The sequence below is a fragment of the Podarcis pityusensis genome, assembly GCF_964106645.2.
Source record: "Podarcis pityusensis genome assembly, chromosome: 13".
Taxonomy (NCBI): domain Eukaryota; kingdom Metazoa; phylum Chordata; class Lepidosauria; order Squamata; family Lacertidae; genus Podarcis; species Podarcis pityusensis.
The window spans coordinates 54,417,614-54,439,700 of record NC_138038.1 but is presented as its reverse complement, the minus strand read 5'-3'; the positions used below and the strand labels follow the sequence as shown (position 1 = coordinate 54,439,700).

At 52.0% G+C, this 22,087-nt stretch overlaps 2 protein-coding genes across 5 annotated transcripts in view; both read right to left on the bottom strand.

The window, feature by feature from the left end:
- Positions 1-250: 250 nt before the first annotated feature.
- Positions 251-5,602, bottom strand: GP1BA (glycoprotein Ib platelet subunit alpha). Its single transcript, XM_080980096.1, has one exon. The coding sequence runs from the start codon at positions 5,505-5,507 to the stop codon at positions 3,879-3,881; it is 1,629 nt and encodes a 542-aa protein (XP_080836222.1). The 5' UTR covers positions 5,508-5,602; the 3' UTR covers positions 251-3,878.
- Positions 5,603-8,752: 3,150 nt separating this feature from the next.
- The window catches only part of CHRNE (cholinergic receptor nicotinic epsilon subunit), a 143,923-nt gene continuing 130,588 nt past the window's right edge, over positions 8,753-22,087 (bottom strand). For all 4 annotated transcript variants that reach the window (XM_080979801.1, XM_080979802.1, XM_080979803.1 and 1 more), the window contains exons 2-12: positions 21,888-22,027; positions 17,763-17,807; positions 17,375-17,484; positions 16,267-16,422; positions 14,821-14,924; positions 14,433-14,633; positions 13,090-13,204; positions 12,515-12,629; positions 11,469-11,682; positions 10,110-10,240; positions 8,753-9,192 (exon numbers count right to left, since the gene is read on the bottom strand). In XM_080979801.1, the coding sequence (XP_080835927.1) occupies positions 9,034-9,192; positions 10,110-10,240; positions 11,469-11,682; positions 12,515-12,629; positions 13,090-13,204; positions 14,433-14,633; positions 14,821-14,924; positions 16,267-16,422; positions 17,375-17,484; positions 17,763-17,807; positions 21,888-21,914 (1,377 nt within the window). In that variant the 5' untranslated portion in view covers positions 21,915-22,027 and the 3' untranslated portion in view covers positions 8,753-9,033. The remainder of the gene's footprint in view (positions 9,193-10,109; positions 10,241-11,468; positions 11,683-12,514; positions 12,630-13,089; positions 13,205-14,432; positions 14,634-14,820; positions 14,925-16,266; positions 16,423-17,374; positions 17,485-17,762; positions 17,808-21,887; positions 22,028-22,087) is intronic.

The window sequence follows — 22,087 nt, the reverse complement described above, 5'->3', positions numbered from 1 at the left end:
CAGACCCCGCTAAACCCGCTAAGACCCAGGGACTCTGAGACCAACACCCTCTGCATTTCCCAGCCAGTTCCCTTGTAAGTTACTCGGAGAGTAAGGGCAGCCCGTGCTCCCCATGTCTCTCCCAGATCTCAGAAGAGTGTCATGGCTTCTTAGCTCTGATCCTAAACTCCCAGCAGCAGGAATTCCAAGTGCCTGGGCATGTGGCAGATCCTAAAAAGCCCAAAGTTGGCAATTGCACACACGCACTCCGGTGGTCAAATTGGGAAATTTTATTCAAAATAACCGGAGTAGAGAAAAAGCAGGCAGGTCAGATCAGAACACAAAACACACCAGAGCTCTGTGGTTCCAAAACTGGACCAATCCTTGCCTATACACAACACCAGAGTTGTGGTTTACTCACAAGAAAGCAGCGGGGCTGCTCAGCTCCATAGAAAGTCCGGTCTAGGTCCCTGGTGGTGGGACAACCCTGCGAGGGGAACTCAGCATTTTTAACAACAAAAACAATATTAATAATAAAAATACAAATTATTTATACCCCGCCCTTCCCGGTTCAGAAGACCGGGCTCAGGCCAGCTAACAACAAATTTAAAACACATAATGCAACAAAAAACAGCATAAAATCCAGTATAAAATGTGACTAACAATAAATTCAGAATTTAAAAAATCAATTTAGGGGGGAAATCCATCCAATAAACATTAGATCATCGCCAGGGCTAGCTGGCTATATTAATCCCACTTGGGCCAGCGAGGAGACCAGGAGAGAATTAGCTGTGGGATCGCAGAGCGAGGAATCTTCATAAAAAGGGAAGGAAGGGGAATAAAAGATCAGGCTAAGTTCAATTTGAAAGCCAGGTGGAATAGCTCTGCCTTACAGGCCCAACGGAAGGAGGTTAAATCCTGCAGGGCCCTGGTCTCCTGGGACAGAGCATTCCACCAGGTCGGAGCCACCACTGAGAAGGCCCTGGCCCTGGTGGAGGACAGTCTGGCTTCCTTAGGGCCCTCTAAACTATGGTTCTTCGTGGACCTGAAGGTCCTCTGCGGGGCAGACCAGGAGAGGCGGTCCCGTAAATATGAGGGCCCTGAGCCTCCTGGAAGGAGTGACCGCTGGCTCTTTCTGACCAGCGAGATCCGGAGTCCAGGTGCTCAGGTCCAGAATGTCGCTGAGGTGTGGGCAATGCAAGGACCCCCCTTTATTTTTTGTATTGCATTTGAAGAGGCTGGGAAGGAAGGAAAGCGACTGGCGGGCTGAGAGGAATGGGGGGGGGGAGATCAGGGCCTTTATTCACTCCCCCCCAAAACACACTTCTCTTTCACCCCTTAAAAATCCTTTATCCTCCTGCAAAACCTTGGCTGTTCCCTGCAGCCTTGCAACGTTATGGGTCCCAAAAATAAGAAATGGGAGACCATTATATATCTATCGTTAAGCACCTTTATAGAGCTATAGGTGCTTAACGAGGGGATGGAAAGAAGAGGAGGCTGCGGAAGGGGGATCCTGCCTAAATGTGGGGTGCAGGGCATATGGCGCTGGCAATGACCTCTGCCCAGAGGGCAGGATCTGAAGCACTGGGTTCAAATGGCAAGGAGATTCCAACAACCTTGAGAATAACTTCCTGGCAGTGCCAGCTGACGAGCCATTTGGCGGTGGCGCAGAAGGTGGCGGGCTCTCCTTTTTGGGTGGGGGTTTAAACAGACATGGGATGGCCACCACCTGCCAGGGATGCTTTAGCTGTGTGGTTCCTGCATCGAAGAGGGTTGGACAAGATGACCTTTGGGGTTCCCTTCCAGTTCTGTGATTTCCCCACACTCTGTTGCCAAGGGAAATCTCCCCAAGGAGATTGTGGGTGTCTTTCCGTTCTGGAGTTGGTGCTGAGTCCTTAAACCCAGTGGTAGCTATTTTACCTTTTATTTTATTTTATTTTATTAACATAATTTTTATTGATTTTCCATATTTCATAACACAAATCCATAACTTAAAGCATTGCTCAAACAAAGCACCGACCTCCTTCCCTCCCTCTTTCTGACTTCCAAACATCTTTTACAATTTCTTCGCATTTCTATAGCCACTTTTTTTACCTTATATCTTCTTTTGACATTCACCTCCTTATACGTAAATCAGCTCATTATTTTCACGTTACCAAACATTTCAACTCAGACCTACAAACGTTTTCAAATATTTAGTTTTCTTTCATATAAAATATAAATTTGCTCCAGTCCTTTTGAAACAGTTCATCACGCCGATTCTGGATCTTACCCGTCAGCCATATTCAACCATCTTTATCTGCCAATCTTCAAGTGTAGGAAGTTTCAGCTGCTTCCATTTCTGGGCCAGAAGTATTTTTGCAGCCCTTGTGGCATACATAAACAAATTTACATCTTTTTTTAATTATTATTTCCTCACCAATTAACCCCAGCAAAAATGCCTCTGGTTTTTTTTTTTTACTAAAATTATACTTAAACACCTTTTTCAATTCATTATACAGCTATTTTACCTTCTACGTGGCACCAAAGCAAAACCTTTCAGTCTCTCTCACAACTTTTGCGGCACATTCCTGCTCCTTGCAAGTCAGCCCATTGCCCCCCCCCCAAAAAACCCCTGCTATCTAGTCTTATTCAAGAACTGGGCCAGACCCTTCAAAAAGGCACCAATTCATTCTCCAATGGTCAGCGACCACTGGGTTCTGGGTTTATAGAATCCTAGAACTGCTGAAATTAAAAGACGCCTGCTTCCTGGGAGAAAAGCAATGACAAACCTAGACAGCATCTTAAAAAGCATAGACATCACCTTGCCAACAAAGGTCCGTATAGTTAAAGCTCTGGTTTTCCCAGTAGTGATGTATGGAAGTGAGAGCTGGACCATCAAGAAGGCTGATCGCCGAAGAATGGATGCTTTTGAGTTATGGTGCTGGAGGAGACTCTTGAGAGTCCCATGGACTGCAAGAAGATCCAACCTCTCCATTCTGAAGGAAATCAGCCCTGAGTGCTCACTGGAAGGACAGATCCTGAAGCTGAGGCTCCAAGACTTTGGCCACCTCATGAGAAGAGAAGACTCCCTGGAAAAGACCCTGATGTTGGGAAAGATGGAGGGCACAAGGAGAAGGGGACGACAGAGGACAAGATGGTTGGACAGTGTTCTCGAAGCTACAAACATAAGCCTGACCAAACTGCGGGAGGCAGTGGAATACAGGAGGGCCTGGCGTGCTCTGGTCCAGGGGGTCACGAAGAGGCAGACACGACTAAACGACTAAACAACAAGAAGAACTGCTGAGCTGGAAGGGACCACCAGAGTCATCTAGTCCAACCCCCCCCCCCACTGCAATGCAGGAACTTTTTTTATCCAACGTGGGGCTCAAACCCACAACTCTGAGATGGAAGAGTCTACTGCTCTGAGATTGGGTTTCGCAGGGAGGCATCCGAAGCAGTGGGAGTGAGTTCCTCTGACCCTGTTTTCTGGCTGCAAGCTATAAGTTTATAAAATAATGCATCGCCTGGATAAAGTAGCTAGAGAAATGTTTTTCTCCCACGTGGTCATGGCATAAAGCTGAATGCTGGAAGGTGCCGGGCAGGTAAAACAAAACCCTTCTTCACGCAGTGCAGAGTTAAGCTTATGGAACTCCCTGCCACTGGAGGCAGGGAAGGCCACCAACCTAGATGGCTTTTAAAAAAGGATGGGACAAATTCATGGAGGAGGAGAGGGCAGCCGAGGGCAGCTGGACAATAATGCTTGGGAACCCCAGGACGGGGGAGCGGTTGCTATGCTCAAATCCGGCTTGCTAGTTTCTCATATTGGGCATCAAGTTGGCCACTGTGAGAGCAGGTTGCTGGACCCCCTTCGGCCTGACCCAGCAGGCGCTCCCTATGCCCTTGGCCCTCGGACCTCCCTACAAAGTGGCGGTGCCATGCCTCACCCGCACAGCCCCAATGGCGTCTTGCCCGCGATCCAAGCTGTAGGCAGAGGGCGCCCGGCCTCGCCTGCGTTGCCAGGGCCACTTTTGCGTTGGCCCCGGCAGGCTGACGAAGAGCCAGCTGACGTGGCGGGAGGGGGCGGCCTCAAACACCTTGCAGACGCGGTAGGTGCGGGGCACGGCCAGAGGACCCTGCGCTTGGAGCCCCTCCACCTGCCACCCTCGGGGAGCGCCCTTCTGCTGCAGCTGGCGGTACTTGACCAGCCGGGGCCCCGGCCCACCTCGCAGGGTTGGGCGCTGCCAGCTGGCACAGAGCCACCCCAACCAACACAGCAGAGCCAAGGTGGGCAGCACTGCCAGTGCCAGGCAGGCAACGTAGAGGATCAGGCGCAGCAGGCAGCAGCGGGCAGCCAGCCAGCCGGCCCAGGTCCTGGGAGACCAGTGCCAACTGCGCTGCGGGGCTGTGGCTGGCAACAAGGAGCAGTGGCAAGGGGCGGGAGGAGGGCAGCGACTGGGAGCTGACGTGCTGAGAGGTGGCAGGGCTGGCGAGGCCCTGGCACTTGGCAGAGGATGGGAAGTGGCAGCCATCGCCGACGGAAGGGGTTGGAGAGTTGATGCGGGCAGCATGCGACTTGTGGAAGGGACTGGGTCTCCCTCGGGGCCCTGGCAGTGCGCCTGGAAGTGCATGACGGGGCGCCCCTTCTCCTGCGCGGGCGCCTGGCACTCCACGCTCTCGGGCTTGTTCTCGGTGATCTCCTTCCCGGGGCCTTGCACGCGAGTATACACGCTGGTCTCGTACTCCTGGATGTAGTCGCGCAGGTAGAGCAGCGCGCAGTCGCACACCCAGGGGTTCCCCGCCAGGTACAGGTACGCGAAGTAGTTCTCCTCGGGGAAGAAGCCGTCGGGCACCCTCTGCAGCCGGTTCCTCTCCAGGCGCAGGATCTCCAGGCTGCGCAGCCCGGCCAGCAGCTCCCGGGGCAGCTCCTCCAGCAGGTTGTCGGCCAGGTCCACGTCCCTCAGCTTCTGCAGCCCCGCGAAGGCTCCCTCGGGCAGATCCCGGATCCCGTTGCCCTGCAGCTCCAGGTCCTCCAGGGCGCCCAGGGCGCGGAATCCCCCCGCCGGCAGCCGCGAGAGCGCGTTGTGCGCCAGCGCCAGGCGCTTCAGCGTGGGCATCCCCTGCAAGTCGGGCAGGCTCTGCAGGCCGTTGTGCGACAGGTCGAGCTGCTGGAGGCCGGGCAGCGAGGCGCCGCCGCTGTCCAGGGCGCTCAGGCTGTTGTTGGACAGGTCGAGCTCCACCAGCGCGCTCAGGTGCTGGAAGGAGGCCAGCGAGACGCGGCTCAGGCGGTTGGAGCCCAGCAGCAAGATGCCCGTGTCCTTGGGCAGCCCGGCGGGGACGCTGCTCAGCCCCTGCCCCACGCAGCTCACCTGCAGCAGGTCCTTGATCTTGTTCATCTCGGACTCGCAGGGCGGCGCGGCGTCCGGGGCTCCGGCCGCGGCCAGCAGGGTCGCCAGAAGGACGCGCAGGGCGCAAGGCGGCATCGCTGGGGAGGCGGGGAGAGAGGAAGGCAGGCAGTCACAGAGGGGCCGACTCCAGGGGGGCTTCATATAATTGGGGGGGGGGGCGGGCACCCCCAAAGTCAGTGGGCAAAGCTGGTGGTCTTGTCTCCGCAGCCAGCCAGCGAGGCCCCCTTTCCGTGGGGGGCTAGGGCACAGAGGCAGAGGGGTCCCCGAGTCCCTCCCCAAGGAGAAGGGGGTCTCGCTGGCTGCAGGGGGGGTGGTGGAGAGGAGCTGCCACCGCTGGCCGCTGCACATGGTGCGTGTGACATCGCGCACACTACGTCCAGCCATGTGCAGGTGACGCCGCATCTCTGCGTCAGGATGGCGCGCACCCAGGATCCTGAGGATGAGGTGGGAACCCTGTTCAGTCCCGTCTGGGATGTCAGGGGGAAAGGGCGCGGAGAGGCGCAGTCTGCTGAGCTTGAGCGCATCGCCTCGAGCAAAGAACAAGGTTGTCTCTGAGCACGTGCAGAATCCTGTTCCTTCTCCTTGGGAAGCCAAGCCAGCAGAGTTCCTGCTTTCCTTCTGCATGCTGAGAGAGGCGTGCGCTCCTCCCTGACCTTTTTTTTATGGGGGGGGGGTGTCTCTGGGGCTTCCCGCAGAAGCATCCCTGCCGTGTCCCCCGCCCAGCCTGCACCCAGGACGTGCCCCCCCCCGAGGGTCCCGAGGGGCAGGCCAGGGAGAAGGGCCTCTGACGTCAGAGCAGGGGCAGCAGGGGTCGTATGAGCCCCCGAGCCAACTGCATTCTGTCTCAGAGAAGGTTTCCCAACAGGCAATGGAGGGAACTATATTCCACCACACCACGGAATTTGAAGGGACCCTCAAGGGACATCTAGTCTAGCCCCCTGCTATGCAACCAAACATTTCTGCAAGTGATTCCGAGTTAGGGTGGTCTGCTTGTCGATCTCTCTCTCTCTCACGCACGCAAACACTTTCCTTTGGGCTGATGCTGTTCGCCAAACTGGATGGAACCTCAAATGTCCAGATGTGCCCCAAATGACAGCTCGGCTGGATTGTGACCTTCCAAGCAGAAACCCCGAGGGAAATGGCTTTGAGGTGCCTCTGGGGGCGACCCAGAAACAGGCTGGCCTCCTGGGGAGGCGGGGGGGGGGCGCGTCTTCAGGCTCCTGGTCTTGCCTATTAATTCCAGTGGGAAGCCCCAGGAAGCTGGAAACCCGACAGGCAGAATAAGGGGAATCCCTGCCCTGGGACTAAGGGGGAAGTGAGCCTCCTCTTCTGGCCAGGAGAGACAAAGCTGGATTTAACGAATCTCTTCTGCCCCAGGAGGGGTGGGAAACTTGCGCCCCTCCTCCCACTCTTGCTAGACTACAACTCCCATCATCCCTGACCATTGGGGGCCCATCTGTCAGGGATGCTTTAGTTCAAGTTCTTGCATCTCAGCGGGTTGGACTAAATGACCCTCGGGTGCCTTTCCAGTGCTGCAATTCTACCATCACCTCTGTTTCAAAACAGCTGCGCAGGTTGCCCGTTTCATTTCCGGGCCCAGTTCAAGGTGCTCACACTGAGGTTCCAAGTCCTGAAGTATTCAAGACCCCCCAACACCTGAAAGACTTCTCTGTGGCAACCCTGACCTGTGGAACTCCCTGCCTAAGGAGCGGCGCCTTGCCGAAGACTCTCATTCTCTGGCTTGACTTCTTTTGACCCTCGAGGGTTATTTTTTAGGACCCACCTTATTTCAGTGGTGGGTCAGTTACTTAAAGTCATTTTTAATTATATTGTGTTTTGATGTGTCCTGGGACCTTTGGATGAAGGCTGGGTAATCAATCAATCAATCAATCAATCAATCCTGACTGCAGAACAAGCACCCCATTTTCCAGGGAGCGCACCACAAGCTTTCTCGCCACAGCTAAGAACATGGTTTCTCCTTCTCGTTCCAGCCTGGCGAGGAACTCTGTTGCACCCAAAAGCTTGCCCGCTGCTTTTCCGGCCGGGTTGGCAAGAGCAGGCCGTGGGGTCTTCCAGCAGAACTCCCTCCCCTCCGCAAAAAAATAAATGTCTTCCACCCCCCCCCCTGAATCTTACCTTCCTACTCTGCTTCTCCTGGGCACACTCAACGCCTTGCTCGCTCGCTCGCTCTCTGGCACCCTAACTCGAACCCACAGCCCTATCTCCTGCGCCCTGAGCAGCGGAAGACCCTCTGTGGTTTCCTGAGCCCCCACCGCCCGCCTCCCCTTCCAGCGCCCTCCCCAAGCAAAAGACAAGACTGGGACTTTCCTGGGAGAGGAACTGAACCCAAGTCTGCCAGCACCAGATTACTGCGTCCTCCTCTGGTCGCCTCGCCTCCAAAAGGGCTCCCGGCAACTGGGGTTTCGTGTGGCAGCCGCTGCCCTGCGGAACTCCCTGCCTCTTGAGATCCAGCAGGCGCCTTCCCTGCATTTTCAGCCCCTGCTAACAACAGATGAGCCGGTCCCCAGTCGCTTAGAAAAATGAGGCGAGTGTAAAATAGTTTCAGCGCTTTCATCTTTTGTACCTTTTAAAGCGCGGCCGTGAATTTCTCTCTCTCGATTTCCTCGTTTTATCTCTTTTTGCAAACCTCTCCGAGTCTCCTTTTCTATTATTACAATCAAGCGGTGTATATAGGTTTTGTGAAAGGAATAAAGTAAGAAATGAACGAGGCAGCGGCAGCCCTGCTCCCGACGCACTCATGAACCAGGGTTCAAAATTATTCCACTGCAAAGAAGACAAGACACAAGTTTCTGCTAAGAATCCGGTGTCCAATTCTGGGGGCCCCAATTTGAGAAGGATACTGACATGCTGGAAGATGTGCAGAGGATAAAGACCAAGAGGATGAAGGGTGTGGAAACTAAGCCTGATGAGGAACGGTTGAAGGATCTGGGGATGTTTAGCCTGTGAAAGAGGAGACTGGGAGGAAATAGAAGAGGGAACAAGCTTGTTTTCTGCTGCTCTGGAGGGCAGGACTCGAACACATGGCTTCAAATAACAAGAAAGGAGATTACTATGAAACACAAGGAAGGACTTTCTGATTGCAAGAGCTGTTTGACATTGAAACAGATGACCTTGGAGGTTTTTGAAGAGACGCTGGATGGACACCTGTCAATGGTGCTTGAGGTGCGATTCCTGCGTTGCACGGGGTTGGGCTGGATGACCCCTAGGGGCCCCTTCCAATTCTAGGATTCTATCCAGAGGTGGCCGTAGATGGAAAGACAGGACACATGAGGCATTTGCCAGGACGTTGCAGAGGCCAGCTCAGAAAGGGTGTGTGTGTGTGTGTGTGTGTGTGTGTGTGTGTGTTTCAAAATAGCAGAACACTCGTCACATTATCTTTTATCGGGCCTCTGCAAACATGCGCAGACTTTGTAATCACACACAACCGGGTCTGCTTTGCAGAGACAGCTCATCATGTCTCCATCTGGGTTTGGTGAGGGCAGACCTTCCGAGATCCTCAGAAAACCCTCCTGTTCAGACCTGCTTGCTGGAGAGCAGGACACAAAACTCAGGTCAAGCAGCTTGGAGACCCCAGAGGTCCCACCGAAACCACAGAGAGGAGCTCCCTGTGCCACATACACCCCAGGCTGATTCATGCGCAGTGCTCCTACTCCTGGAGCTCCTCTCCCGGGAAGGGGTTGCTTGGCACGGCGTTGAGTTGCCCCATGGCGAAGATGGCGAGGGTGCCAATGGCGAAGAGGGCCATGGCCGCCCAGAAGCACATCTTGTCAATCACTTTCCCGATCAGCACCCAGTTTTCCATCTCCTGCAGGGAGAGAGCAGCAAGTGTAGGGGTCAGAGCTCTCCCTGTGGAGGGGGGCAGGCCACGAAGGTGGGGTGGCGGGCAGGAGAGACATTCGGGGGGGGGCCTCCAATCCCCTAATAGGGACACGGGTGGCGCTGTGGGTTAAACCACAGAGCCTAGGGCCTGCCGATAGGAAGGTCAGCGGTTCGAATCCCCGCAATGACGGGGTGAGCTCCCGTTGCTCGGTCCCTGCTCCTGCCCACCTAGCAGTTCAAAAGCACGTCAAAGTGCAAGTAGATAAAGAGGTACCGCTCCGGCGGGAAGGTAAACGACGTTTTCTGGTTCGCCAGAAGCAGCTTAGTCCTGCTGGTCACATGACCCGGAAGCTGGACGCCGGATCCCTCGGCCAATAAAGCGAGATGAGCGCCGCAACCCCAGAGTCAGTCACAACTGGACCTAATGGTTAGGGGTCCCTTTACGTTTACAGTGCAGTGGTGGATCACTGCAGCCAGGTCAGGGCAGGAAAGGTAAGGGACCAACTGCTTAATACGGCAGAGAGGGGGAAATGCCACCTTTGCTGCGGCTGCAACCTGCACCTCCATGGAAAGGGAGGCGTCGAAGGTTACACCCAAACTCTTGACGGAAGGTGCTGGCACTAATTGCTTCCCTGCAAGAGATGGGAGTTGCCACCCCAATCCCAAACATATTTTTTAGAAGAAAAAAAGCACTTTGCATAGGGTTACCCCAACCCCCCCCCCTGCTATTCTCACAAAAACCCTGCAAGGAAAGTGAGTTCGGGAGGCAGCGACTGGGCCAAGGTCACGTGTAACGGCCTCCCTGGCCAAGCAAGTGGCGGGATTTGAACCCTGGTCTCTCCCAGGTCCTCTCCCAACAACGTCCGGGAGGCGGGGGGGGTTGGAGGAAAGATGGGGTCTCACCGCACTGTTGGCGCTCTGTTCCCTGGTGCTCTCAGCAATGAAGTTGCAGGCGTCCACACACTCCTTGATTTCGGGTGCCAGGCTAGCCAGGTTCTTGTAGAGGGTGCAGGTCCCCCCCACGTCCAGGCCGTCTGCGGGGGGGGGGAGAGGAATAAAACCTTAAGAGCTTGCCAAACTTGGCGACGCACAAATTTGCACACTCATGCACATATCTCACAACTCCTCCTTCGGCAAAGAAAGATGTTGCACACTCGGTTGACAACATTCACCTCGTAGTTTAAGGCTGAATTCTGGACACAATGGAATTTGGATTACCATCAAAGATGCGGGAGGAAAGGATTAATAATAGGACATTTTATCATATGTGGCGGGATTGTAATGCAATTAAAAAAAATTTGGGAAATGATATATAATGAATTGAAGAAAATGTTCCACTTAACATTTGTTAAAAAACCAGAAGCATTTCCATTAGGGATTGTAGGGAAAGACCTGCCAGAAAAACTGAAAAAAACATCTTCATGTATGTGACAATGACCGCGAGAGTCCTAATAGCACAAGGATGGAAGTCTGCAGAAATTCCAACTAAGGAATCATGGCAAGAAAAATTGATGGACTCTGCAGAACTGGCAAAACTGACATACAAGCTATGGGACAAGGATAACTGTGACTTTAAGGATGAATGCGAAAATGATGGAATGTGCAGAGTTAGCTAAACTGACTGGCAGGGTTCGGGATCCAGACAATCAGAAATCCCAGGACAATTGGAGTAAATTTATTGTATACTTAAAGGATAATTGTGAAAATTTAAAGACACTAGCAGGACTGATGTAATCCCTACGATGTAGTTAAGATGTAAAAAGTTAAAATACGCAACTGGGTTTGATAAAGGGATACCAGCTGAAGGGAAGGAGGGAAGTTGCAAGCTCGGCAGAGCGAAAAAAGTTTATATGTTGATTAATGTACTGTAAGAATGATTGTGTAAAGAAAATAATAAAAATTTATTGGGGAAAATAAATAAATGAAGAGGGAGCAAGCCTGCTGCTCTGGAGGGGAGGACTCGAACCCATGGCTTCTAGTGATTCCAACTAAACTAACTTTTTGACGGTAAGAGCCATTCGACAGAGAAACGGATTTCCCAGGACTCTCCTTCCTTGGGGGCTTTTAAACATAATCTGCCGGGGGGGGGACCTGTCGGGGATGCTTTAACAGAGATCCCTGGGGCGGGTTGGACTAGATGACCCTTGAGGTCCCCTTGTGTGATTCTAGGAGAGCTGGAGCGTCTCCACCAGCAGCCCTTTGTCCCCTTCCTGCCCACCCGTGACCCCCAGATTTCCCCCCCCCGGGGGGGGGGAGACTCACAAGCCGTGCTGTATCCCGGCACCCTCTGGAGCCCGTGGCGCTTTCCCTGGCGCTCAAAGAGGATCTCGCTTCGCGGCTTCTTCAAGATATACTCCTCCGCCTTCAGGATCACCCCGAAGGAGCTGCGCCGTCGAGGGCGGGGGGCGTCCCAGGGGTCTTCTTCCGCTGGCTCCAAGCTGGAGCCCAGGTAGCGTGGAAGGAGCTCCAAGAAGACCTGGGATGGGGGGAGACAGGAGACGGGGGGCAGTTCGAAAAGCACCTTCTTTTAGGACCTGTCTGGACCTGTCCGTTCCAAATTCAACCACAACCATCCTGTAAACTTTTTTTGGGGGGTGGGGGTGGGGATTAATTCTTGCCATTTTTTCCCAGGAAGGCAGCCCTGTTTAGGGAAACTTAATGTTTAAGAGACCACTGTATTTTAATAATAATAATAATAATAATAATAATAATAATAATAATATTTTATTTATATTCCGCCCTCCCCAGCCAAAGCTGGGCTCAGAGCGGCTAATAACAGTAAAATAATACAACATAATATTTTGTTGGAAGCCACCCAGCGTGGCTGGGGAGACCCAACCAGATGGGCAGGGTATAAATAATAATAAATAATAATAATAATAATGATGATGTTTTGGGCTGCGAGGAACTCAAACCAGCTATCGTTTTCGTGGCTGGATGACACTGAGCTCGGTTTGTCGAAGAAGCACGCTGCTTTTTGGAAAGCCGAATAGTTTTCATGTTTCCTCTAAGCAGGATGTCCTGGGTTCAAATTACAACAGCCGGTCTGGGAACGACTCCAGAGTCCCCAACCCCAGAGACGAAAGTTGGGGACCAGAGCCTGCAGGGGTTCCAGTTGAGAAATCCTGAGCCTTTCCCAATTGGGGACTTTTTGGCAGGACCCCCCCCCCCAAAATAAAACTTTATAAATGCCCTTGCACGGGCTTGGTTTGGGCAGGAGTGGCCCCGATCTGAGTGAGGCTGGCTTCACTGGCCTTCTTGGGCAAATGGCAGAAGCTGCCCCCCCCCCAGCTGCCCCCCAGCCTCACGTGCTTGAGCCGCTGCGACATGGCGTGGGTGCTGGGGCTGCGCAGGGAGACGTTGAGGACGATGACGCAATTTGTGACGATCAGGGTGGCCACCACCATCACAAACAGCAGGTACCTGCCCGGCAGAAGGACGCAGGAAACTTGATTTAAGCTAGTGTTGTCGACACGGGCCGGCAGCATCAGCGACTGCCCAGGGTTTTAGGCAGAGGGTCTTTCTCCCTCCAGCCCCAGCTGGAGGTGTGGCGTGGGGTTCGAATCTCGCGCCTTCTGCATGCAAGGCAGGGGGGGGCTCTCCCGCTGAGCCCTTCCCCTAAAAGCAATGCAAGATCCTAGTCCACATGGAGGAATCGGGGGCTTTCTGCTTGCAAAGCGGAGCTACGGCCCTTCCCAGGGTGTGGGTCTCTGTTGTGGGGCTTCCAGGCCATCCTGAGCCCCCTCCCCTCCATAATCCACCCCACTAGGTCTAGTTGCCGCCTCTCCATGACACAAATTCCCGCCCTGCTCCCCACATATGGGCAAACACTCTCCCGAGAAGCCAGGAGTCCTAGCTCTGCTGGCCAGGGGGGACGACTCACTTTCCGATCAGGGGGACGCTGAGCGAGGTCTCCGGAACCTTCTGGGCGATGAGGAACAAGAAGACAGTTTGGGCCAGCAGGACAGAGATACTGACGGTGATTTTCTGGCCTCCAGCTGCCTGGGAAGAAGGCAGGGGTCAGCAAGCGGTGTGAGGAAGCAGCAAAAAAGGCGAATGCGATCCTAGGCTGCGTCAGCGGAAGTCTTGTGTTCCGATCAAGAGAAGGAAAAGTCCTGCTCTCTTCTGCCTTGGGGAGACCCCGCTGGGAGTCCTGCGTCCAATTTTGGGCGCCGCAGTTTAAAGGGGATATTGACCAGCTGGGAGGTGTGACTGAGATGATCAAGGTGTCTGGAAACCAAGCCTGATGAGGAACGGTTGAAAGACCTGGCTATGTTTAGCCTGGAGAAGAGGAGACTGAGAGGAGAGATGAGAGCCGTCTTCAAATAGCTCAAGGTCTGCCCCATGGAGATCCCGGGCCACAGGGAGGTTAGGCTGGCCTCAACCAGAGCCAGGGCCTTTTCGGCCGTGGCCCCGATCTGGTGGAACGCTCTGTCCCAAGAGACTAGGGCCTTGTGGGACTTGACATCTTTCCGCAGGGCCTGCAAGACAGAGCTGTTCCACCAGGCCTTTGGCCAAGGCACAGCCCAATGGTTGCCATTAATTTGATTTTGAATTGATTTTAGAATGAATTGATTGTAGAATGTATTTTAATTAATTGATTGTGATTTTATGTAAACGGTGTTATTTTTACTGTTGTTGGCCGCTCTGAGCCTGGCTTCAGCTGGGAAGGGCGGGATATAAATAAATAATTATTATTATTATTATAATTATTATTATGGTGGTACCTCGGGTTAAGTACTTAATTCGTTCCGGAGGTCTGTTCTTAACCTGAAACTGTTCTTAACCTGAAGCACCGCTTTAGCTAATGGAGCCTCCTGCTGCTGCTGTGCCACCAGAGCACAATTTCTGTTCTCATCCTGAAGCAAAGTTCTTAACCCAAGGTACTATTTCTGGGTTAGCGGAGTCCGTAACCTGAAGCGTCTGTAACCCGAGGTACCACTGTATTATTAAGGATGGAGCAAGCTTGTTTTCTGCTGCTCCACAGGGTAGGACTCGAACCCATGGCTTCAAGTTGCCAGGAAAGAGATTCCAACTAAACATTTGGAAGAACGTTCTGAGGATAGGAGCCATTCGACTGCTTCCTTAAGCAGAGGCTGGAGAAGTTATTCTTTCAGCCGCGATTCCTGTATTTCGTGGGGCTGGACTGGATGGCCTTTGGGGGTCCCTTCCAACTCTCTCCTCCCCTGCCCTGCCCCCCTTCCCTCCCCAGGGGGGACGACTCACATTCCGCAGGCAGGAAGTAGACCAGGACCACCAGGGAGGAGATGAGGACACAGGGGATGATGATGTTGATGATGTAGAAGAGGGGCTTGCGCTGGATGATCAGGTAGTAGCGCACCTCCGAGAAGCCGGGGGCCTCTACCCCGGAGACGGGGGCCAGGACCTTGCGAGCCGGCCGGTGCTGAATGGCCCACTCCCCATTCTCTGGGGGGAGACAGAAGGGGGCATGGCAGTGGGGCTGAGAGAGGCAGAGGGTGGGTTGGGGGGCAAGCGATGTCTCCAGCGTCTCTCCAGGACGGAAAGCAGGGTGGGGGGTCTTCAGGTCTGGACTCGCTGCCCCCCTCCAGGGTTGTCCCCCCACCCCCTTCCAAGGCTGACGCCGGTCCCCTACCTGTGAAAGCCTCTGGGTCAATCACAATATTCTCCACGGGGTCCCCGGTCTCGTCGTCGCCTCCAAATGTAAGCACCACTTCTCTGGCGTTGTACGATTGGGACCTGGCGAGGGATCAAGGGCTAAGCTGCGCTTTCGTGGCGTCTTGCATGAGCTTACTGTATTCTTATTCTTATTTGAAGATTGTTTTTATATGATTTTACAAATATAAGTTTGTATATGTGTGTAAATATAAGGTTGTATAATAATGATGATGATGATGATGATGATGATAATAATAATAATTTACTATTTGTACCCTGCCCATCTGGCTGGGTTTCCCCAGCCACTCTGGGCGGCTTCCACAAAGACCGAAAATACAGTAATGCCTCAAACATTAAAAACTTCCCTGAACAGGGCTGCCTTCAGATGTCTTCTGAAAGTCAGAAAGTTGTTTATTTCCTTGACATCTGATGGGAGGGCATTCCACAGGGCGGGCGCCACCACCAAGAAGGCCCTCCGCCTGGTTCCCTGCAACCTCGCTTCTCGCAGGGAAGGAACCGCCAGAAGGCCCTCGGAGCTGGACCTCCGTGTCCGGGTAGAACGATGGGGGTGGAGACGCTCCTTCGGGGATACTGGGCCTTTGAGGCCGTTTAGGGCTTTCAAGGTCAGCACCAACCCTTTGAATTGTGCTTGGAAACGTCCTGGGAGCCACTGTAGGTCTTTCAGGACTGGTGTTATATGGTCTCCCAGTCCCCAGTCTGGCTACCGCATTCTGGATTAATTGCAGTTTCTGGGTCACCTTCCAAGGTAGCCCCACGTAGAGCGCATTGCAGTAGTCCAAGCGGGAGATAACCAGAGCATGCACCACTCTGGCGAGGCAGTCCACAGGCAGGGAGGGTCTCATCCTGCGTACCAGATGGAGCTGGTAGACAGCTGCCCTGGATACAGAATTGACTATATCCCTATGGGGAGATATCTCTGAATCTCAAGACTTCCCCATCCCCTCCCTGGGTCCTAATTGTCAACATTTTCAACCGTATATTATTTCATAATCTATATATTTTGCATCTGTCCATATTGCCCATAGTATTTGTTACATATATAGAGAGATGTCTGTCCCCACTGGGTTGTTTCGTTACCTGCACAGGTGAGGTCACACACCCACCTCTGGTCACATGTAGAGGAAGTTTGTCCCAGACACCCCCTTTTTATGTCCACTCTAGGAATGTGTTGTATTTGACTGCTCTGTTTTTCACACGCCACAGGGACTCTCAAAGGTCATCCAGCCCAACCCTGTACAATGCAGGAATCGCAGCTAAATCCATCTTCGGGTGATGCAGGTCGCAGCTGCCCTTTCTCCAGCCCCTGACCTGGAGTCCTTGGCAGCGTTTCCTGGGCGCGGGTTCAAGCGTGTGTTTCGAACCCCTCACCATGGGCTCCCCACCCCCCACCCCAGGCTCTCACCGGAAGACGAGGGAGCAGTTCTGCCAGTCAAAGGGGAAGAAGGTGACTTCGATGGCACAGGTGCTGCGGAAGATGGCCGGGGGCAGCCAGAAGATGAACCCCCCGGGGTAGATCAGGACGTTGCAGAAGTAAGCCACCTGGAAATTCCCGTCGATGCTGGAGGGGGGCAGAGAGAGAGAAGGAAGGGGGCAGCAGGCCAGATCTCCTTTTCATAGCAAGCAGCCGAGGGTCTCAGGCACCCCCCCCCCGAGAATGCAGCCCCCCCCAAAAAAAGACTCACTTGTTTGTGCTTGGCTGTGGTGGTCTTTGTTTTCATGTGTGAGTGGGGTGGGTGGGTGTTTTAGATCAGGTTAACCATATTGATTTGTATGCCGTTGGTGGATTTTTGTCGTTGTCTTGTTGGGCTGTGTGTGTGATAAAGGGGAGCCATATAACGGGGTGAAGGCTTCTTCTTCTATTTGCTCCCATGTCAGTTTCAGTTTGGGATGCGGGTGGCGCTGTGGGTTAAACCACAGAGCCTAGGACTTGCAGATCAGAAGGTCGGCAGTTCAAATCCCCACGATGGGCTGAGCTCCCGTTGCTCGGTCCCTGCTCCTGCCCACCTAGCAGTTCGAAAGCACGTCAAAGTGCAAGTAGATAAATAGGTACCACTCCACCGGGAAGGTAAACGGCGTTTCCTTGCGCTGCTCTGGTTCGCCAGAAGCGGCTTAGTCATGCTGGCCACATGACCTGGAAGCTGTACGCCGGCTCCCTCAGCCAGTAAAGCGAGATGAGCGCTGCAACCCCAGAGTCGGCCACGACTGGACCTCATGGTCAGGGGTCCCTTTACCTTTTACCAGTTTCAGTTTATTGGTTAGTTTTTCGAAGGAACAGAAGTGAGTAGCACAGCACGTGCACCAGCGACGCTGACACAAAACCCCACATATATTAAGTATAATAGAAACATCGCCACCCGACCCCCATCCCTTTCCCTGAATGTCTCAACAAATGAAGCTGCTCTGTAAAAAATCTTACTTGGAGGGGGGAGCGGAGAGAGAGAGAGATTGCACATACTTTTGTAAACTAAAAAAATCTTTAATAAAAATACATTTTGAAAAATAAGACTCACTTGTTTTCCAGGACGATGTCTGGAAGCCAGACATTGTCTGCGGGGACCTGAAGCACCGGGATGCCCCCATAGTCCTCGCTCTTGTATTCCAGCCGGTAATCGATCCATTGCTGAGATGATAGAAGCACAGAGCTGGAGGGTCAAAAGAGGGTCCCCGAAGGTCATCCATCCCAACCCCCTGCGATGCAGGAATCTCAGCTGAAGCATCCGTGGCAGGTGGGCCCTCCAGCCCTCCAGCCTCTGCTTAAAAACCTCCAAGGAGGGAGATGCTGCCACCTTCCATCCCAGCGGCTTTTACTGCCAGAAAGTTCTTCCTGATGTCAAGCCGGAATCTGCTCCCCCCCCCAATGCCCCTGCCGCCTAGGGGGAGAAGCAGCCCGAGACTTACATGTGTAATCCAGACGTTCGTGGTCAGGGTCTCTTCCTTCTCGTTCTGAGGAGAGAAAAGGGTGTGGGGTGAAATAAAACATTTAAGGTTATATATAATGTAATATAAATGTTCATTAATGTACCAACCAAGGGCATACATAGATGTGTGGACCACATGTCTGAAGCAGCACAGGAAAACAGCCCTGATACCATTTTGACTCCCAAACTGACCAAATGATTTCTCTGCAAGGTCAAGGAAAATGGAAAAGCCTCCCCATTGTCTTTTCCTTCACAAATCCTGTCTGAAGGGTATGTCTGTGTATGAATAGGGTGAGCCTGTGACCTGGCTCAGGAACTAAGTATTTATCATTAATAATAATAATAATAATTTATTATTTATACCCCACCCATCTGGCTGGGCTTCCCCAGCCACTCTGGGCGGCTTCCAAAAAAATATTAAAATACTGCAATACACCAAACACCAAAAGCTTCCCTAAGCAGGGCTGCCTTCAGATGTCTTCTAAAAGTCTGGTAGTTGTTGTTCTCTTTGATATCTGGTGGGAGGGCGTTCCACAGGGCGGGTGCCACCACTGAGAAGGCCCTCCGCCTGGTTCCCTGTAACTTGGCTTCTCGCAGTGAGGGAACCTCCAGAAGGCCCTCGGAGCTGGACCTCAGCGTCCGGGCAGAACGATGGGGGTGGAGACGCTCCTTCAGGTCTACTGGGCCTTTGAGGCTGTTTAGGGCTTTAAAGGTCAACACCAACACTTTTAATTGTGCTTGGGAACATACTGGGAGCCAATGTAGGTCTTTCAAGACCAGTGTTATGTGGTCCCGGCGGCCACTCCCAGTCACCAGTCTAGCTGCCGCATTCTGGATTAGTTGTAGTTTCCGGGTCACCTTCAAAGGTAGCCCCACGTAGAGCACATTGCAGTAGTCCAAGCATTACAAAAGACTGGCCAGGCTCCCCAGGGTATGCAATCAAGTAAGCATTAACGGGTAACCTGCCAGACAGGAGGTAAACAACGCACTCAGATTTCTGTTGTAGACCGCCCTTTCTGTGATGTAGGCATGATGTATCTGGGGGTGGTCTTGAGCTCCAGGGCAGGCAATTTAAAATGTCTATATAGGGGCGGGCACACCTTTGTTCGGGGTTCCTCCTCTTTCCTGTCTGTGAAGGGGGCACCCTGTTACAACAGTTCAATAAAGATCAGGCTTACTAGCTGCTTTGCTTCCCAATATTCTCTGCTTGGCCTCTGTTATTTTCTCCTCCCGATGGAGAACCTGCAAAGGACTCTATATGGGCTCTTGTGTCCCCCATAAGGGAATAAGGGCAGATTTTCATTTATTACAGGGGCCTTAGCTGCAATTCCTGCCCTGCAGGGGGTTGGACTAGATGACTCTGGGGGCCCTTTCTAACTCTGCAGTTCTCTCTTTCCATTAAAAAAAAATTGGTAAAGGTTTTCGATTTCATTTTGTAATGCATAGAAAACAGAGGGAACTGTCATAATAAAAATAAGTGGGCATAAGAATATAGACCTTTACTGTATATGTTTTGTTTGTTTGATTTATGTTAAAGAAAACTCAATAAAAATGCTTTAAAAAAAAAGGAATAAAACATTTCTTCACCTGGCACAGAGTTGTTAAAGGAAAACGCCTCTGCTCACCTGGATTGTCAAACAAAGACTCCAGCAAAACAGGAGCAAAACAGCAGCCAATAGGCCTGATCTTTATTGTTGCAACAAAACTTCAAACTACCACATGGAAGAAGCAGAAATAATCCCCGAACAAAAGATGACTCCCTTTATATATATATATATATAAGTTCCCCATTTTACCCATGACACCCTTAGTAAAACATCATACATTTGTCATAACTATGTCATAAACTGGGAGAGGGGCCTTCTGGCAGAAACCTAAGTATCAGGTTTGCCCCCGTTCACCAGTGGAACTCCCTGCCACAGGGGGCAGGGATGACCACTGTGGCGTTCCCAAAGCAAAGGAAGGGTTGGACTCTGGTTAATAGAATACACACAAGGCTTGACCAGCAAGACTCTGGGAGGGGTGCCAATAATAATCTGTCTCCACCCTCTGGCCCAGGTCATTTTATTCACAAAAGAACTTTTTACACAGGGTTTGTAAGAACCAATCAGATTTCAAAAACCCCATGTGGGACAAAGTTAAAGATTAAAACTACGAAGAGCTATTTGAGCATGCATAGTAGTCCAGTTCTAATGGGCCTTAGAAAGCACTGCAAATAACAAGGCCAGTGGAAGTGATGGTATTCCAGCTGAACTATTTAAAATTTTAAACGATGATGCTGTTAAGGTGCTACACTCAATATGCCAGCAAGTTTTGAAAACTCAGCAGTGGCCAGAGGATTGGAGAAGATCAGTCTACATCTCAATCAAGAAGGGCAGTGCCAAAGAATGCTCCAAATACCACACAATTGCACTCATTTCACACGCTAGCAAGGTTATGCTTAAAATTCTACAAGGAAGGCTCAAGCAGTATGTGGACCGAGAACTCCCAGAAGTGCAAGCTGGATTTCGAAGGGGCAGAGGAACCAGAGACCAAATTGCAAACATGTGCTGGATTATGGAGAAAGCTAGAGAGTTCCAGGAAGACATCTTCTTCTGCTTCATTGACTATGCAAAAGCCTTTGACTGTGTCGACCACAGCAAACTATGGAAAGTTCTTAAAGAAATGGGAGTGCCTGATCACCTCATCTGTCTCCTGAGAAATCTCTATGTGGGACAAGAAGCTACAGTTAGAACTGGATATGGAACAACTGATTGGTTCAAAATTGGGAAAGGAGTACGGCAAGGCTGTATATTGTCTCCCTGCTTATTTAACTTATATGCAGAATTCATCATGCGAAAGGCTGGGCTGGATGAATCCCAAGCCGGAATTAAGATCTCCGGAAGAAATATCAACAACCTCAGATATGCAGATGACACAACCTTGATGGCAGAAAGTGAGGAGGAATTAAAGAACCTTTTAATGAGGGTGAAAGAGGAGAGCGCAAAATATGGTCTGAAGCTCAACATCAAAAAAACGAAGATCATGGCCACTGGGCCCATCACCTCCTGGCAAACAGAAGGGGAAGAAATGGAGGCAGTGAGAGATTTTACTTTCTTGGGCTCCACGATCACTGCAGATGGTGACAGCAGCCACGAAATTAAAAGACGCCTGCTCCTTGGGAGAAAAGCAATGACAAACCTAGACAGCATCTTAAAAAGCAGAGACATCACCTTGCCAACAAAGGTCCGTCTAGTTAAAGCTCTGGTTTTCCCAGTAGTGATGTATGGAAGTGAGAGCTGGACCATAAAGAAGGCTGATCTCCGAAGAATGGATGCTTTTGAATGATGGTGCTGGAGGAGACTCTTGAGAGTCCCATGGACTGCAAGAAGATCAAACCTCTCCATTCTGAAGGAAATCAGCCCTGAGTGCTCACTGGAAGGACAGATCCTGAAGCTGCGGCTCCAAGACTTTGGCCACCTCATGAGAAGAGAAGACTGCCTGGAAAAGACCCTGATGTTGGGAAAGATGGAGGGCACAAGGAGAAGGGGACGACAGAGGACGAGATGGTGGGACAGTGTTCTCGAAGCTACCAATGTGAGTTTGACCAAACTGCGGGAGGCAGTGGAAGACAGGAGTGCCTGGCGTGCTCTGGTCCAGGGGGTCACGAAGAGGCGGACACGACAAAACGACGAAACAACAATAACAACAAGTAGTCCAGAGTAAATAAAATAGGAAACAAGGAGGAATGCTGTTAGGAAACCCCAAAGGTCATAAACAGCAACTGGCCTGTGTTTAGAATGCTGATATGTGCCTGTCAGGCGTAGAGAAATCAGAGATGCAGAGGGATGTGGGATTTGATCAGGAATTATTGTCAATGAATCAAACCCAGTCAATGCAATGCTTTCATCACGGACACAATGGCTTGATGCATATTTTATAATTCCTCAGAGTAATCCCATCTGATCACTACAGACCATCAAAGTGGATGGCTTTAAAAGAGGACAGGACAAATTCAGGGAGGGGGAAGAAAGCGATCCGAGTGACTCTGGATGGCAGCCCCTAAAAGCGGGATGGGGGGCTCGGGGGGGGGGGTCTGGGGAGGGGAACACGCAGCCCAGCTTACCAGGGAGATGAGGTTGGTCAGGGTCATCTTGATGCTGACCTCCACCACTTCCCCCTCGTTGCGCACCGGGCGGGCACTTTTGTCGTAGTTGCTGAAAAGGTCGTTGTAGAGGCGGAGGTCCTCGTTGGCCTCCAGCAGCCCTGGAGGATTGAACAGGATCGTAGAATTGTAAAGATGGAAGGGGCTCCCAAGGGGTCATC

What these genes read in the sequence shown, in the direction of transcription:
- GP1BA (XM_080980096.1), bottom strand. Translation starts at nt 5,507, where the DNA reads ATGAAGCCCCCCTGGAGTCGGCCCCTCTGTGACTGCCTGCCTTCCTCT.